Source organism: Egretta garzetta, unplaced genomic scaffold (genome assembly GCF_000687185.1).
Source record: "Egretta garzetta isolate BGI_Z169 unplaced genomic scaffold, ASM68718v1 scaffold70, whole genome shotgun sequence".
NCBI lineage: Eukaryota > Metazoa > Chordata > Aves > Pelecaniformes > Ardeidae > Egretta > Egretta garzetta.
Window position 1 is genome coordinate 4,716,651 of NW_009258539.1, and position 12,782 is coordinate 4,729,432.

A 12,782-nucleotide genomic window follows, 5' to 3' on the forward strand; every position below is an offset into this window, starting at 1 on the left:
TATATTATTTTTCTTCTGAAAAGCAGTGGGTTCAAGAAGACCAAATTTAGCAAGGTAACGCTTCTCTTGCCTCATCAAGCTCACTTGGTCACTTTCTTCATCTTGGGTTGGTATAAACTGATCTCCTTGTGACAGTTTTTTTTCTCTTTTTTTATTGTTGACAACAAGTAATGGATGGTATGAATATTTTAAATGAGTGTGAAATGTCTACATCATTATTAGTTCATATCAAATATCCAGATTTAGTCTTATTTAACTTCACATCTGCCTCTAACATGCATTAAGTCATAGAATCATAGAATTGTAGAATCATTTGGTTGGAAAAGACCTTTAAGATCATTGAGTCTAACCGTACCTGTCCACCACTAAACCATGTTTCTTAAGCACCTTGCCTACCTGTCTTTTAAATACCTCCAGGGATGGTGACTCAGCCACTTCCCTGGGCAGCCCCTTCCAGTGCTTGATAACCCTGAAGAAATTTTTCCTAATATCAAATTGAAACTTCCCCTGGTGAAATTCAAGGGTATTTCCTCTCATCATATCACTTGTTACTTGGGAGAAGAGACTGACCCCCACCTCGCTACAACCTCCTTTCAAGCAGTTGTAGAGGGTGATAAGGTCTCCCCTCAGCCTCCTCCAGGCTGAACAACCCCAGTTCCCTCAGCCGCTCCTCATAAGACTTGTGCTCTAGACCTCTCACCAGCTTCATTGTCCTTCTCTGGACACGCTCCAGTGCCTCAATGTCCTTCTTGTTGTGGGGGGCCCAAAACTGAACACAGTATTCGAGGTGTGGCCTCACCAGTGCCAAGTACAGGGGCATGATCACTTCCCTCCCTACTCCTGCTGGCCACACGTTTCCTGATACAAACTGCTGTTAGCCTTCTTGGCCACCTGGGCACACTGCTGGCTCATATTCAGCTGGCTGTCAACCAGTACCCCCAGGTCCTTGTCCACCAGGCAGCTTTCCAGCCACTCTTCCCCCAAGCCTGTAGTGTTGCATGGGGTTGTTGTGACCCAAGTGCAGGACCCAGCACATGGCCTTGTTAAACCTCATACAATTGGCCTTGGTCCCTCAATCCAGCCTGTCCAGGTCCCTCTGTAGAGCCCTCCTCCCCTTGAGCAGATCAACACTCCTGCCCGATTTGGTGTCATTTGCAGACTTACTGAGGTTGCACTTAACCCCCTCATTCAGGTCATTGATAAAGATATTAAGACTGGCCACAGAACTGAGCCTTGGGGAACACCACTTGTGACCAGCCGCCAGCTGGATTGAACTTTATTCACCACAACTCCCTGGGCTTGGTCATCCAGCCAGTTTTTTACCCAGGGAAGAGTACACCTGTCTAAGCCATGGGACACCAGATTCTCAAGCAGAATGATGTGGGAAGCAGTATCGAAGACTTTAGCAAAGTCCAGGTAGAAAATATCCCTTGTCCCCTAAGTGTATCACCTTGTGGAGATCCCTCTAAAAGCGATCTAGTGCATTGCATCCTTACATCTCTGCAGCTTATGTTTCCAGTCTGAAAATATTTTTAGCTGCAGGCTGAACTTTTGCTTGCTTCCACCTTTTTATTTCTAAGTCTGGGGCACATCCTGCCTTCCTGTACCTGCTTCAAATCATATTATTTTTGTCTTGCAGCCTGTGTGTATGCCATCTTTTTCCTAGTGTTGGTACCCAATTTGGTGGTCTATGAGGATGGTAAAATACATCTCAGTGGGCCTTGGCTGACTTTTAGCCTCTCAGAAAGTCTCATTCTTGTACCTTACTTGTAACTCTGATCCATGCTGTATGTACTTTTCCTTGTTGACGACCCCATTTGTGGATGAGTAGAAGAGTATCTTGCTCTTGCAGTTCTGGAGCAGTATGGTTGATTTTCATGTCAACTCAGATTTTTAAGCTTTTTTTCTCTTCTACAGTTCAGTCACCTTTACTTAGAGACCTTGCAATACCTATTCCCAAAGTCCTTTTCTATGGACAAACGGGGAGCAGGTGAGGAAGAGAGAGGGTGAGAATTGTCCCACCTCCAGCCATCACCATCACTTTACATCGTTGGTCACAGCATGGAGATTCAAATTAAGTACTCCCTATTCTGCTTGGTTTGGTTATTGTATATCAATAGCATGTCGCATTTTTCGCTGTCATAACTTCCTAGTATGAATCAGAATTCCTAAGTTGTAAAGGAACAGTCCTCAGACATTTACAATGCCACCAACATAATTTCTTTAGTGATTGTCACAAAAAGCATACAGAAAGTTCTACGATGTTTTTTCATGTATCTAGTGAGATTCCTGATGAGCTGCCACTGGTGGCTTTCCCACAGCACCACTTATGGAGTCAATATATTCACTGATACAGTGGTGAGAGCTACTTAGGCAGTTCTTGAGTGGGCCCTAAGTGGGCATAAAAATACATGCTTATGAAAACTTAAGATGCATAAATTACTTGAGAAAAATCAAATAATGATGCCCAGTCTGTTAACGTTTTGATTTCACTGACAGATGCCAATCAGCTAGCAACACTGCTGAATAGTAACTCTAGCTCTTCTTATTTTAGTAAAATTATACATGCTTTGGAGGGAAGGCACAAAACAGCTAATAGCCAAAACAAAACTTGTTTTAAAAAGAAAACTCCACTGCATTATATTGCTCCCATTATTTCATAATTTTATGTTTAAATGTAGAGATATGTAAATGATCATTTTTTCTCATATTCCCTTCCTGCTTAGTGACAAGAAAACAAATTCCAATTGTGTTTGGGAGGAATAACTTAACAAAGCCAATTTTATTATGCAGATGATTTGTAGGTGTTGCATATCTGCATTTTCTGAAATTGTCAGCAAGCTTTTTTCCAAAGCTTTCTGTCTTTCTAGGTGTGTATATAACACATTATATTTAGAGAACCAACCAGCCTTAAGAAACTCAGTTAAGTAAAAGTTGTCATGGCTATACATTTTGCTCAGGAAGTAATTGCTTAAATTTTTGTTTAAATTTAACGTTTAGAGTCTAAAGTTTTTCATTAGATGAGCAAACCATTTCCTCAACTGTTCAATGGAATTATGCTTTTTCTAAGAATATAATGGTGAGTTTGGAGGAGTGAATAGGTTCATAAGAAAAAAAATATATCTTCCTTCTCTCTCACATTCCCATATTAATCATTCCGTTGTGCTCTTGTGGTCCACTGGTTCATTTCATTAAATAAAGTTGGGAGTGGGCAAAACAAACCATCCCAAACAGTTGGGAACTTTGAGTCTTTGGCCATGGGTTGTTTATGACAGAGTGGTGCTTCCAGTTTGCTCTTAATATGGAAGGTTTTCTCTGACCAAACATAATTTTTGTATCACTGTTAGTCTTCTTACCTAGTAAAAAAAAAAAGTATAAAATGGATCATAAACTATATTTGACTGGTAGCATGTAAATACACAGAACAAGTGTGAAGACATTGGTGTGGTAGTCATTACTACTACAGAGAAATCTTCAGGTAAATGCTAAAAAGGAAATGTAAGACCTATTTTACCCAACAAACTTTCATTTTTTATGGCATCTTAACTTCTTTGCTTCCAGATACATTTTTCAACTTGAGAACGTAAAACAATTACGAAGTAGACCTAGAGCCTTTTTAAAGAAGCATACAGACTGGGGCACAATCATATATAATGTTGCAGAACAGCAACCGTAACTCTGATTTATAGGTTTGAAGTTCAGCAATGGGAGATGAAAAGTCCTGGCTTTGGTGTGAGAAAAGTTGCGTCTGATATTAAATAGCAAAGCCCATAATCAGCACTAGTAAATGTTTAGCTGAATGTTTAAGACTTGGTACCATGTGAAATTAAGATTCCAGTTTAATAACGCTTCCTATAAAGTCAGGAAAAAAGGAAAAAAGATTGGATAGATTTTAAAGATCCTATCTTTTATATCAGCTACTACACACATGGCTAGAGTGTCAAGCATGCAGGCTGTAGCATGCTGTACATTATAAAGCTAGAGAATATTTTAATTCTCAGTCCCAAACCTTGCAGTCCCACCAAGAATTTGTCACACTTCACCTGTTTCAGTTTTTCAGTTTACTTTTTAGCAATTTTTATACAAGTTATTTCAGTTGCTGACTTAAACAATTTGTTCCATATCTCAACCCCCATTTTGTGTAAAGAAATCATAAAAGTTAGGAACCTGAAAATTAGATTTTTCTTTTGAGCAGCTGCTGTCCACAAATGTGGAAAGATTGTTAAAAGTGAATAGCATCACTTTCTAACAAACTGTAGGCAGGTTTGATGACTGAATCTCATCTTTCCATTACTGTGCTGTCACCAGGAATTATTATGTTGGCACTCATAGATATAGGGAAGAAAAAGAAAAGCTCTTTTGGGGTTTAAAGATGTATTTGTACAACCATGGGTGCCAATGGTCCTTCTTCATTGTTGTCCTACTCATGTTGAATTACATTTATCATTAAACACAGATTTCTTGATTAAAGTGTGGTCTATAATGTTTTGCAGAAAACATTATTGTACATTTAGAGAGCACCAGGTAAATGAGAGTAAAGGGAAATTATATGCACAAGAACACATGTGTATATTAAAAAAAAAAATAAATCCTTTTAGTGTAGCTGACTCCCTAAGTCTTTGTACCTGTGGTTTTAGTGACCTGATGGGGACTAGGTAGATTTCTCTTTAATTTATTTTAAAAATCCTTTCATAATACTTTTATTTCTGTATGACCCATTTTTACATAGCACATTTGTTTCAGTGTGCTGACATTCTGAATCAGACACATCTGGTCTGGTGCATCTGCTGTGCCTCCACCAGGGTGCCACTATTAATGAGTTTTTATTCCCATGTCTGTTGTAACATCTTCTAATAGATTCCACTTAGTTTTCTGTTGAGGATCCCATTTTACAATATTAAATATTTGTCTGAATTTGTAAAAGTTTTAAAAAGTATCTCCATACATTAATTGCTTCCAATTTTGGTTTGGGCTTTGGGGTTTTCCTTGTTTGTTTATTTTAGATAATTTCAGCTAATATTCTATTCATTTTTTTCCCAAAATCATATTTAGTGGTCTTTTAATTTGTATTCATCAAAGCAATTCTCTTCCTAGCATAATTATTTGTATTTTTGTTACCCACAGTATCAATCTGTATGATTAGTTTATCCAGTCACAGAATGTTTTTTCTGAATTTGATAGTACTTTAAGTGGAGCTTAAGTGTTGCTGTTTGCTTTCATGCTACAGGATCACAGAAAGGCTCGGGTGTGATGTGTTTTCATATCTAGTTTTAGCCAAGTTTCCATCAGGGTTTATATGTGTACATGCAATGTTGGCTCCATGTGTAATGTATATTTACTAAGTCTTTAAGATTGTACTAATTGGTAAAATTGTACCCATAAATGCTGTAACAATTTTACAACAAATTTAATTTATACAGTTTTACCAAACAAAATGGAACATTGGTTACTGTTCTCAGACACTTTATATTAAATTGAAGAATATATTAATTCAAAGAATGCTGTTTTTTCCTTATCCTGAGTGGTTACCTTTCTAAGACTAAGAAGAAAACCACATGTTTTATAATTATATATTATTGTCTCTTGACAGGTCCAAGAATCTTCAGATCTGTACATAGCATAAGGTTTTCAAAAATACACATCAATGCATCTGGCAGAAAGTAATTTTATTCACATTAAATGACAGAGGGCAGGATGTTCTCACAATCCATAGAGGGTTGAGATTATTGTGTCCCCAGGGAAACAGCAGAGCTAGCAAGACTCCCTTTACAGAGGCATTGCTAGTTTTCCTGAGTGTCCAGTTCAGGAATTGCAACTGGGTCTTGTGGTTAAACCATTCTGCACAGCACTTAGGCATACGTCAGTTCCATTCTCTCATTTTGATACTGAGCAAATCTATACTGAGCAGTCCTTACCTATTGCTTTATTTCTTACCAGATTTCATAGAGTAGAGGCTTTCTTCTGTGGTACAAACATAGCATTTAATGTCTGGCTGGAGACTCAGGCTGGTTCAGATGAATCATTCTCCTATTCACTATATCAAATGTAAAAATTATATTCATGAAACTTTAGGGAACAGTTTAGAGTCACTGTTGGAGTAAGAGCTTAGAATCACTTAATTTCCTTTTCCTCTTCTAAAGAGTTTCTGGGCAGGGGAAGGAGAGAAAAAGGGAAATATTACTTTGGAGGCCACACAATTATCTGAGCATGTTGTACACGTTTTAATGTTCCTTCTGCACCGTCCATTTTGGCAATATGTGTAATGTAGATGTTAGGCTGCAACGGGACTGCTTTTCCTCTTGGAAAATTCATGTCATTCATTAACTTGGCTTCCCAGAAAATTGAGTTTTGAAGGCACATAGATATCTAGAGGTAGTAACTACATCAGTAGATTTTATTTCTTTTTCTTGAGTGCTTTCACTAAGAGACTTCTAATGAGAAATTTGTTCTTCGCTTAATAATGCAAGCTGCTGCTTTAACTGCATGTCTCTGTATGCAATCAGTATACAAGTGAAAAAATACCATCCAAACTTTTGGGTATGAGTTTAGAAAGCCAGTTATAATACATTTTAAAAGAACTTCTGATAGAGAAGTTAAAGGCAAGAATTTCACAAGGTGTAGCTAGATGTATATCTTGGAAATTATTTTTTTTCTAAAGACTTTCTAACTGAACAAAAATGAAACTGTGGAGCTTTTAGCTTGCTTGTGATGATACTTGCTGGAGTTGTCAGAAGTTATATTCTTATCCACTTTTGTTAATCTCATTAAACAGAAAATGCTATTAGGCCTTTACCTGTCTCCTTCAACTTGGTGAAATTGCATAACTGTAAGCTCAGGTTGAGGGACAAATTTAAGGTCTGACTGTGACTCTGCGTATCTTTTCCATCCAATACACTCAGTGAATAACAGCTTGTTAAAATAGAGTATGATGAGCCAGGAGGGTGCCCTTGTTGCCAAGAAGGCCAATGGTATCCTGGGGTGCATTAAGAGGAGTGTGGCCAGCAGGTCGAGGGAGGTTATCCTGCCCCTCTACTCTGCCCTAGTGAGACCCCACCTGGAGTACTGTGTCCAGTTCTGGGCTCCCCGCTTCAAGAAAGATGAGGAACTCCTAGAGAGAGTCCAGAGGAGGGCAGCTAGGATGATAAAGGGACTGGAGCACCTCCCCTGTGAGGAAAGGCTGAGAGATTTGGGCTTGTTCAGCCTGAAGAAGAGAAGACTGAGAGGGGATGTCATCAACACATACAAGTATCTTAAGGGTGGATGTCACGAGGATGGAGCCAGACTCTTCTCAGTGGTGTCCAGCAACAGGACAAGGGGCAATGGGTACAAACTGAAACATAAGAGGTTCCAGTTGAATATGAGGAAGAACTTCTTTACTTTGAGGGTGACAGAGTACTGGAACAGGCTGCCCAGGGGGGTTGTGGAGTCTCCTTCTCTGGAGATATTCAAAGCCTGCCTGGATGAAGTCCTGTGTAACATGCTCTGGGTGAGCCTGCTTTAGCAGGAGGGTTGGACTAGATGATCTCTGGACGTCCCTTCCAACCCTTGTGATTCTGTGATTCTGTGAAAAGCACTGAGGGGCGGGGGGAGACTTTTAAGATGATAAAATACTCAGGACACTTAGTCAACAGCCAGGTGAGCATGCTAACAGATTATCTAACCCCTGTCCACATTTTTCAAGCCTGAAAAATGAAAATCCTCCACTGACCTTTGCTGTCAGCTTGATAGCTGATATACTGTACCTACTAGCTATCTGCCAGCATACTGTTCTGTTCTGGTGACTCAAAATTGTGGTCAGCAAAAAGTAATTTGTTCATAATTTGGTGATAATTATTACTACTTCTGACTGGAAAATCTAACAAGCATCCTTTCTGGAAGCTACATGATAGGGAATTGAAGTTGCTCGATTTGGTCAATGGCTTTTAAATACACACTTGGATACATATCTGGGAAACCATTGATCTGATTCCTTGTTTGCTTTTCCCTAATCCTTCAAATTAAGTTAAACTAATATATGCATAAACCTTATATGCCTTACTTTCCTTGAGTTCTCATTTTTGTTATATCTAAAGCTATTTGTATTTTAGTTTTTATTACCTCCTAAAGGCTGCAGAGTCATTGTTCTGAAGCCCATCTTTTTCCCTATGAGAAACTCTAGATCCACTTCTTACTTTCTAGTCAGATCACCTGGGCTTTATGTACCTGTTTGACTAACATACAAATTATTGTGAATGTTAATTACTTTTCTGCTAGGTAAGATGTCAGGACAGAAGCAGCAACGTTAGCAGTCTTACATTGGCTTTAAACCAATAGATAGTAATCAAGAAGTCTTAAAATATTAAGAAACAAACATTATTAACTAAGAATGTAAACCCCTGTATCTTTTTAAAAATACACCGTAAAACCTAAATGAATATAGAAGAATAGTATATTTATATAACTTTATAGAGGAAAATAGCTTGTGTAATTTGATGGGTTAAAAATGAAGAATGATTGCCATTTTATATCTAGTTTTATAGGTGCTTTTGAAATCATTATTACAAGTTATACTTGGTATTTTTATGTTAAGATAAACAACAATATTTGGAAGGTCTAGACCAAATTCTTCAAATTACTTGAAATAGTAAAAAATCTTTCTGCTTTAAAAATGAATCTGGCAGAAAAAAAAGTCCCTATACATGGTCTTCTCAATGACTCTACATGTTTTTTTCTTTGTTTTATTTTTGTATTTGTGTGTAACTAGGCAATACTACAGGATCTGGAGCAAAGACGTCCCCAGCTGGATGAACTAATAACTGCAGCACAGAATCTAAAAAACAAGACAAGCAATCAAGAGGCCAGAACAATAATTACTGACCGCAGTAAGTGATGATTCTGCTATCTTATGATGTTACAGCAAATACGGAAAACGTTGTAATACCTGATAAGCATAGCATTTTTCAGATATTTTATGCATTTGCCATGAGAAGGAGAGTTCCGTTAGGAGACAGTTCTCACACAGATTTTCCAAATTGTATATAGAAGAAATGAAAGTGAAAGTCAGTGATCATGTATTCAAAATTTTTCACCTTAATTCTATATTGCTTGTCTTTATAGCGGAAGCACACTGCAGAAAATACAGATCGTAATCACTATAGATAATGAAATACATTTATTCTTAAACAAGGAGGAAAAAATAATTCACAGGGTATAGCTGTAGGCTTGTAAGAAGCTTTCAATTCCATCCTCCGCAGTACAGATGTAGCCTCTTCTTTCATCTCCCCTCAGCTGATGCACAAGTCCGATGATGCTACGTATTAGTTCTCCAGTTCTGGTTTCCATTTCCAGAATTAAGCAACTAGCTGTGTCTAAGGTGGAAAAATTAGTAGATTAAGTTTTAGAAGAGGTCTATAGAAGACATAGTCTTGTCACCCTTGGATGCTTGCATGTCCCTATGCCCTTCACTATAGGATGAAACACACTCTCAAGGTAATGCTATAAAAGCAGCCCTCTGTGGTGGATTGTTATATATCTTCAGTTATTATTTTGAGTACTCAGGACTAAAAACTACAAAACCCCTGGATTTCTTACGGTCCTAGAGGTCCCCTGTGGAACTTAGAGAAGACCCAGGCCAAATGCTTTGCACGTGGACACAGCTAGTTCACTTTAGGTGGATGCAAACTGTTCTGTACATCTTGGCCTGGAGACCAGGGACTGCTCCCTGAAACTGATGACTGTGAAAGCTAAACTTCTCTACCCCCATAATTAAGTATGTATATATATACACATAGACATTATCTCTCTCTTTTTATTGCATCAGGCAAATACTTTACATAATACCTCAAAATGACATTGCATGTTTGGTCTGCATTGTTGTTAGTAGCAGATGCAGGTACTGTTTAGACTATATCCTATGTGAAATAACATTGTTTAACTCCTATTCTCTGACTGGCCTTGAAACATATTACTGAGAGAGAGAGAAGCTGCATTTGTCTTATTTGAAGTTTGAGAAGAAATAGATAGCGCTTACATGTTACATAAGTACCTGTTCATGTTTGACATGCGAATTCATTTTACAATCACATACTGAGTTGAATTTATATCAAGTGTGTACATACACCTTGACTTCACAGCACTTATTCAAAGCCAGAATATGTAGTACTCCCATCAGTATTTTCTAGTATGTTTTAATTCTTACTTCTGAGACAAGTCTTCTGAAGATAAGAATTTTAGACTTTACATGAAATGCAAGCATAATTCCTATATGCTCTCATGTGAATTGTATGCATGTCTAGATTTTGTTCTGTTGGAAAACTGCACTTCACTTGAAGTGAAATTGCCTTCTAAAAGAGATTAAATGCCTCTTTCTCATACAGCAAAACTAAGGAAAGCAAGCTATCAGACTGTAAATCACGAACAAGTATGTGGTAACTGAACTATATTAAAGCTTGCATCTGTGGGTAGCAGTGTGGTGAATATATTTTACATGGTGATTTCTTAGTTTTTATCTCTAAGAATTCCCCAAATGATTAGTTGGTTTTGAACTTAAAGTATACAGGATTCATTTTTGCTGTGATTTAGCAATTAATTTTCTATGCTAAAACTGTCAATGTCTTTGACTGCAAAAGTGCAACTTACAATGCATGTCCCTTTATGTTCTTTCAAGTACATCTTGCTGAAGTATAGCATCTTCTAACATCATCCTATTGTTGATAATGAAATAATTTTAAATAAAACAAAATATTTATTGTCAGAAATGCACAGGGTCTGCATTTCTGCAACAGAGGGAGATAAAATATGATCAGGGCCATTTTTTGATCCAGTCTCCTGAGGCAGCAAACTAGATTCATGAAGGTTTTTTTCATGCTTGCTTAGTTTATATTTGTATGATTGTAGGTAGTATTAAACACTATTCAAGAGGTATTTATTACTTTTGAATCTTAAGGAGATCATGATATATCTAGGAGGGAAAAGCTGGGACTTTACAATGTGACACTTGTTTTTCTGAATATATGCCAAATGTGGCATACTGTCACCTAAAGTACTTTAAAAGAACAATAGGAATTTTTATTTTTTTTAATTATATGAGGTTTTTTTCCCCATGTGTTGTATGAAGAAGATGGAGATTGCTCTGTTTGGTTTGAATTGGGCACGCTAAATACCTGTATAGACAGGATCCACTTGTTCTTGCTGCAGCTACCGTGGGGGCAGTTCCCCCCTCCCACCCCTTCACAGTGCTGTGCTGGTCCTGAAGATAGGAAGACTCCCCTTATCCCGGGAACAGCTGGGGTCCTCTCTAACACAGCTCCTTGGCAGCCTGCTGTCCTGTAGAGTGCTCCCACCCACCACAGTTGTTTTGCCTTGCAGTCCAGCACATACTGAGCCCAGCCTACTGAACCCAGTGTGTTGCCCCAGGTCCATCCCGGGGAATCTTGCTGGCAGCCCAAGCTGAACCCTGGACTGGGGAACCTGCTTCAGTTGCTAAGGCCTGCACATTCCCCACAGCCCTGGAGGGCATCCCCTCCACTGTACCTGGACCCTGCACCAGAGTCCTGTTGCAAGTCTGCCCTGACTACCTCACCTGCAGACCGTTTCCCATTTCCTGCGCTTTTGTCCCTCTTCATGAATACAAATAGGTTACCATAGTTACATCTTAGCAGTCATGAGTACTGATTCAAATCTATCCAGTTTCATGACCTAAGCATCAGCGGTAAGCTATTCGTGCTCCTCTGCAGCAGCTGTGCACCACTCGCACAGGCAGCCTTCTGTAATGTCCCACTATCAGGTGCCACGTGCATGGTATCCCATCACGATGGAAAGGGAGCGCAGGGCTGTGCTGCGCTGGTCTCTCACGTAGGAGCTGAGAGACTCGACTAGATCTAGCACACTACCTCTTCCCGGGCTGAAGCATGGGATCTCACACTTTGAGAAGTAAAAAGCTGAGAAGATGAGCTAATTTGTATAAATATAAATATGTTCATTACCTTTTGTTACTAAGGTGCTAGTAAAAAAACCCAGCATGGTCATCTGGCCAATGTCACTGAACAGGTATATTATAAATACTAAATGAGACTTGCAGCTACTGTGCAAAATAGCTGCATTCTTGGTCACAGGATGGGTCAGTGTGCCATCACATGGAATTAAAGCCCTGGAGGTTCTGGCTTCTGTGCTAACATTGGTAACTCTCAAATCATTCTGCATGCAGAAATATGTGTGCTATGCTCATTAAAGTCTAACTTTGAGCTATATTTAGAAGCCATTATTGCCTTTGAAAGTATTTATAAAAACAAACAAGGTAAACACTATACAAAATCAAGCAAATCGAAAGACGTTTATTAAAGAAACTATCAACAACTGCAAGAAAGTCAATGATCATGAGATTACTTTTCAACACAATTGTCATAGTATTGCCTAGGTTTAGCCTTTCTTTAGGAAATAAAAACAGATATTAAAGATAAGCTCATGCAATTGAATTATTTCCTTTGAACCCTTTTTTCCCACCCTTACTTCATTATCTGCGCGAAATTGCAGGAGTTATGCTACGTAAAAAGAACTTGACTCTACAAAGTAAAGCTTGTGTTATGTTTACATAATGTTATATCCAAATCGCTGTTTATTCTATGTAAATCGTAGTTTGTTTACAACTTATACATTAAAGAATACATAAGAATAATAGCTACATTTAGCCTTGAGGAAAAGCTGGGGGGAAAAGCAAGATACCTCTCTGCTCTTTTAATGCCCTCAATAAACCATTCTATTTTAACAGAACCATATGCTGTACAATAACATTTTCCTCTACAAAA

At 38.4% G+C, this 12,782-nt stretch overlaps 1 protein-coding gene across 1 annotated transcript in view; it reads left to right on the top strand.

The window, feature by feature from the left end:
* Positions 1-12,782, top strand: part of DMD (dystrophin) — a 1,215,125-nt gene that overhangs the window by 894,159 nt on the left and 308,184 nt on the right. Inside the window, 1 exon segment of the mRNA XM_035901725.1 lies at positions 8,744-8,861. Within this exon segment, the coding sequence (XP_035757618.1) occupies positions 8,744-8,861 (118 nt within the window).